Source organism: Netta rufina (genome assembly GCF_964035555.1).
Source record: "Netta rufina genome assembly, chromosome: 12".
In the NCBI taxonomy this organism is placed as follows: domain Eukaryota; kingdom Metazoa; phylum Chordata; class Aves; order Anseriformes; family Anatidae; genus Netta; species Netta rufina.
This window is the reverse complement of record NC_140135.1, coordinates 5200613-5206646: the sequence shown is the minus strand read 5'-3', so window position 1 is coordinate 5206646 and position 6034 is coordinate 5200613. Positions and strand designations below refer to the sequence as shown.

The window sequence follows — 6034 nt, the reverse complement described above, 5'->3', positions numbered from 1 at the left end:
GCTCTTGAGGTGTGGAGGGAGATCAGAGAGAGACGACATGTTTTCTTTGTGTGTGTGTTTTTTTTATTCTATTTTTATTTTTTATTAGCTGCAATATAGGAAAGGGAGACATCTCAACACTTGCATCAACCTTTTGCTAACTGTTTCTGGCAGTTCAGAGATAACTGCACCTTTATAATCAACAATACTGCTGTTAGAAACTAAAAAAGAATTAATTAGTAAAAAGAAAAGGAAGATTGTAAGCTAAAGGAATTCTGAACTGTCACTACATTAGCAAGGCTTGCGGACTCAGAGGATGAAAATAGAAGTCCTTGCATTTGATACAATTTTCAAGTAATTTTTAACTGGGGATTAATTACAATGGTGGGGGGAAAAACCTGTCATAGAGAGAAAATGAGTGACTAGCAAAAAATATAAAGGTTTTAGCTCCTCTACGTTACTGTTCCTATATTTTATTGCAGAGAAGAGTATAACAAAAGAACAAATGCTATTTAGAAATAAGTTTCCAGAAGCACCAAATTCAGTGCTTTGCTACTGCCCAATCTAAGAAATTTTGCACCTGATTTTGATTTACTAGTGTAATTGTAGGGGTGTAATTATACTGGTATAATTTCCCAGAAAAAAAAAAAAAAAACAAAAAAACAACAAAACAGTTGCTTGTCAACATCCAAGATTTTTTATTTTTTAATTCCAAAATGGGGAATTATACCAGAGTAACTAGTGATAAATAGATATGGTAAATCTCCTGAAGAGATAAGGCCTAAAAAAAAAAAATACAATCCCATTGTGTCTTGCAAATCACAAAGATTGAGGTTTCTGGGCACTGAAGACATTTTGACTATTGAAATCCGGAGATTCTTGCAGCTGCACTTTCAATATTATCCAGGTCATTTTCTCACACATTAATGACATAATAGAAATTCATGGAAGTTTTTATTGAATTTTAATTGCTCCCTAAGACCATCACTGAAACAGAAAGAAGTGACTGCATTCTGCTTTGACTACTATAACAGATGTTGAAGATAAGGAATCCTGAACTTGGACTTTTTTAAATTAAGGAAAAGCTTCAGATTCTTAGTATATGCATGCAATGTTTCGTATGTTTTCTGTAAATTTTCCGTAAAGTTGTACCAAATTTTTTCAATTCCAGGTTTTTGCCAGCTCTTAAAAATATCGTATGTTCTTTTTAAAAGAATACCAATACATTTCCAGATAGTCTGTTATGAGAGGTGTTTTGTAAGAGCGAGGTGGATTATTCCAATACTTAGCTTACTACTAGAAACCTGCAATATTTTGTTGAAGCTTTTCTTCTTCTTCACATAGAAGAAAATTTTAAACCAGAACACCACTCCAGAATTTAAATTGCATCTTCCTCACTAGCAACTGAGCTCAAATTAGCCTAATTGCAATTAAAACATGACATTTATCAATCAATAATGATGAGAAAATCTAAATCAAGGACAAGTCTGTTTACAATTTAATAATCCATCTCAAAGCAACTACCAAGAGAATTTACCAATGCCTAAAAATTGCCATAAAGTACACTCTTACTTGAGAAGTAAGTTTAAAGTTTTTGAAAAAAAAAAAACTCAGCTCTTGCAGATTGCCACTGAATATCTGAGATTTGCAAAGATGTAGAATTAAAACTCCTTTGGTTGAAATTATGTCCCTCTGAGAAACTGTAAAACTGCAAAACTGCAAGACCCAGGAAGTTTCTGAATGTTGACTTCAAAAAAAAAAAAAAAAAAAGCGCTGTGCTTCACTGTAACCTTGTGTGTATTGGAACCTGCTATGAGATTAATCCAGGATCATACTTAGCACGAACAGTTTCCACAGCCTTTCACACTATTGATAATTTCTTCTTGTAGCTTCTTCCTTTCCTCCTCTTTGGACAGCTGATTACTTTTCTCTCCCCAGTTTGGATCATTATGACTATTCAGTACTTTGCTGCTCTGCGTGTGCCACATTTCATAATAGAGATTGCTAGGACTTGCAAGAAGTTCTGCATGTCTACCACGTTCCACAACTTTACCCTGTAAAAGAAGGGAAGTTTAGTCGGTAAGCAGTATCACCAGAGCTTTAGGAATTTAGGAATATAAATGCTGCCAACACATGGACCAAAGTTTCACAGTATGGATAACAACAACTCTTAGTTAGGAGAAGCTTGGGACAGCAATGGAAAGCTGAATATGTGGTGCACTGAATTGCATGTTATGTTGCAAAACAAGGAGCTGTATTCTTCTAAAACATAAGTAAACAAGAGCATAGATGCCTTGTGTCCACCTGGATAAAATTTAAAGCTCATCAACATGGAAAAGTTTACTACCTAAACTGGAAGTGCTATTTAAAACAAACACAGAACCCTAAGAGGAGCAACGTGCTAAATTGCTACCACAGAAGTCACATGAATGTACCAAACCAGCCACATATTTGCCTCTGCTTGGTAAGAAATATACTTAAGCTACATTGAGAAGCTAAAAGAGCACGCAAAGAGGGATTTGTACTAGATAAAGAAAATGCATTTAAAATAAAATCCTAAAAACAACTAATGTAAATTGTGCTTCTAGATGGGTGCTCGGTGACTTCTGTCATTGTAAGTGCCATCATGAAAACTGAGCCAGCTGTTAGTTCACCTGTGCTCTTTGTTTTGAAGGGCAAAGCTGCTTTATTGACTATCATGGTGGAAATGGGAAGGAAGAGTTGGGGAGGAGAACTCAAATCCTACAGACAGTGAAACAGCACTACTGTTCAAAAAACCTGACTCACTCATCTTTTTAATTTGAGAGATACATTTGCATTTGCTGACTTCAAATTAAAATAATGTATTCGTTCTCCAGCTATTCTTTCTTTTGGGAAAAGACAGCTACATGGATTTTGTATTAGTTCCAAATTCTGATTTACAATTAAATCTACCTCCTTGTGACAGCTGCTGATGAACATGCTGGGAAACAAAATTGGGTCTTGTCACTTTTATTACTAGTCGTGCTGGTGGAATATGAACAAATATACACTTGACCAACATTAACTGCAGAATTTATTTAAAAACTAAGTGGTTAATTTGGAGAGTTCACTGTAGTGGAGACTAAGCTTTTGACTGATGACTTTTTTTTTTTTAATAGCTCTTGAACAATCACCAGAAATTTAACTTCTCTGTTCAGCTTTATTAATGATATTGATCTTAATGCTGCAGTGTTTGTTTACATAAGAATTATTCAGATTTTATCTAGGCTGAAAAGATGCTGAAATTGTGCCATATTTCCACTGCTAAGCAAAAAGAGCCACAATCATCTGGTCACCTCATTTAGCTGGTTGCTAACACAGCACTCATCAGTCAAGCTGGGACAAGAGGCAACTTTCTGCTAAGCAAACGTCAAGGATGCCTCGCAAAACAGTCATCTGCTAGGAAGTGCTGCACCGTGCTGCCTTACTGATCCACTTTCTCTCTTACACTAAAATCATTCATGAAAGTGAGCACCCTAGCTGTTTTACAGTTTTGGGTTGTGCTTTTATTTTTAATTCAAGTTACACTGTAACACAAAACACACTTTTTGTAAGCTGTGAAAAACTTGCATCGAAACAAAAAAAAAGTCACAGATTGCTTTATAACACGGTAAAAAACACTTGCAAGATGCTGTAACATGCAGTGACATAAAGGATACACCTTAGAAAATGATTTTTCAGCAATAGCCAAAAAAAACAAGTAGAACAAAAGCAAATGAAAAAGAGCTGCAAACTGAGTGTTCTCCAGCACTTCAATTTGAGATTGATATGAAGCTGAAATTTGTACAGCAAAGGCAATCAGGAATGTCATTGTTTCATAAGATAGTTATAATTTTCTCTGAAATCATTTTCCATACTGCAAGAATAATTTCTTTTAGATATGCACATTTTTGGTCACTAGATACACATAAGGTCACAAGTATACACAGAGTACCTGAAATAAATGAACGCAGAGTTAAATTTGACATCTCTTATCAGTAGAGTAGAACACTTCATTTTCAGCATAAGCAAACAGGAAGAGTAACTATGAAGTTACAATAAGGATATTTGTTTTAAATCTACACCCAGTTATGGGTAACAGAAGAAAACAGACTTAGGACAAACTGAATATGAGGGCAGAATTGTGATATTAGTAAAACATACATTATAAACTTTTCTCTTTTCTTAGAAGGGAAGTATACAGGAAGGGAGTAATTGCAAATTTTCTACAAAGAAAACGGTGTTGAGACTTATAACAATGAGATTGAACAGTCCTACAACAGTTTTATCTGCATGGAAACAGAATATGCTGGACTCTCTCATCATTGAAAGAAAAAACTATGGATGTTTTTGAAAAACAGACACTCAATGAGTAATGAGAATGAAGCATAAACTGGAGGAAAACATTACAAAGCCAAGCTGACAGGAACATGTAGTAAATCAGGTTAGAAACATGCAATGTTCTGCCAGTCCCAGAGTAACAAGCAAAATTTGTCATAATCCTCATAAACACCTGTAATTAGATGTACTATTCAAATGAAGCAAAAATACACACAACATACAAGAGTTGGACATGCAAGTTTCTACAACTGATAAACAGTTAGTTGCAAAGACCTACAGAAAGCAAAGCTTGGGCTGGGTTTTTCTAACATAGCTCATCTCTACAGGAAGAGCTTTTAGTAGCTTGGCGGGGGTGTTAATATTTCAGAATGGGCACAGACTCTAAAATGAACACAGATAATGTAGAAGCTACGCTTCACAGGGCGATCGCCTCACCTGATCCAGCACAATGATTTCATCTGCATCAACTACTGTCGACAACCTGTGGGCAATGAAAACTGATGTTCGGTGTTTCACCATGTCCCTCATAGCACTGAGAATATTCTGTAAGATTAAAACACAGACATGCTCTTAAACACTTCTAGGTCGTATGGAAGAAATAAAAGGCTGTCTGGAGATATGCAAATTATTGGAAATGAGCGTTGAGAAATCTCTCTCATACTGCTATACTTTCACAGTAAGAAATAGATACGTCTACAAGAAACAGAAGCAACAGAAGCAGCCCAAGTACGAAATACGAGGGCTTTGTAAGTCCTCAAACAGGGGAGCAGGATGGAAAAGAAAGCTTTCATTCATAGAAAAATGCAGATATCCCAAGGGATGAAGTGTTACTTGATTTCAGGAAAAACCTCCACCTGTGTAGCCACGTTACAAAAGCAAGATAAACAACAGTAAAGACAGAAGATAAAATGATTTTCCAATCAATGAAAGCTAAAGAAAAAAAACCTCTCAATACCATGCCAACATGGAACACAAAGTTAAGCAATCCTGGGATTGATCCATCTGCTGCTTCCTTTGTGAGCACTTTGCCACTTTCCCAAACTGTACTCAGTTGCAAGCAGCAAAAATTGGGAGTTGGTGCCCTTACTACAGTAACTGAAGTGCCCACTTCATTTTCCTGCAAAATGCTTGTCTTTGTCAGAAAACATTCCAATTACCTGACAGACTTTTGTGGAAATGTTTCATTTTCATTTGCTGTCTTTAAAGTGCAAAAAAGTGTGAAGCTTTCTGCTTTGTTTATGATTCTTGCCATAAACACAGCAAAATGAAAGAGAGAAAGAATCAAGAAGCATTCTGCAGAATAGTGCGTGTGTTATGAACGTTTCTGGTCCAATGAGGAAGCTGTACTATATTTGAATGAGGTACTATATAGGTGTACTGTTTGTACTCTGATTTCTTTATACCTGGAAAATGAAAGCAATTTAGTGATTACAGGTCAATAAATTCACTCAATAATCTGCATAAGTGAACATAAACACAGCTCCAGCTCTCGTTTTTGATGACATTAGTTTGTGAAATTACTGCTGGTGCTGAGAGTTTTGTGTTTAAGCAAAGACGTAGTTATGAAGCCTGATGCAGTTACTGTGGTAGTGTCATGACATCTATGTCACAACACTCTGATGTTTCGAAGCCCTTCCTGTGAAATGAATACAAATTAATACCAGCACTGCAGGTTACGCCCACCTGATTTGCATCTCCGAAAGATACTGCACGA

General features: G+C 35.9%; 1 protein-coding gene across 1 annotated transcript in view; it reads right to left on the bottom strand.

The window, feature by feature from the left end:
• Positions 1–653: 653 nt before the first annotated feature.
• Positions 654–6034, bottom strand: part of ABCB7 (ATP binding cassette subfamily B member 7) — a 40103-nt gene continuing 34722 nt past the window's right edge. The window contains exons 15-16 of the mRNA XM_084294142.1: positions 4756–4863; positions 654–2033 (exon numbers count right to left, since the gene is read on the bottom strand). Coding sequence (XP_084150268.1) covers positions 1815–2033; positions 4756–4863 — 327 coding nt within the window. The 3' untranslated portion in view covers positions 654–1814. The remainder of the gene's footprint in view (positions 2034–4755; positions 4864–6034) is intronic.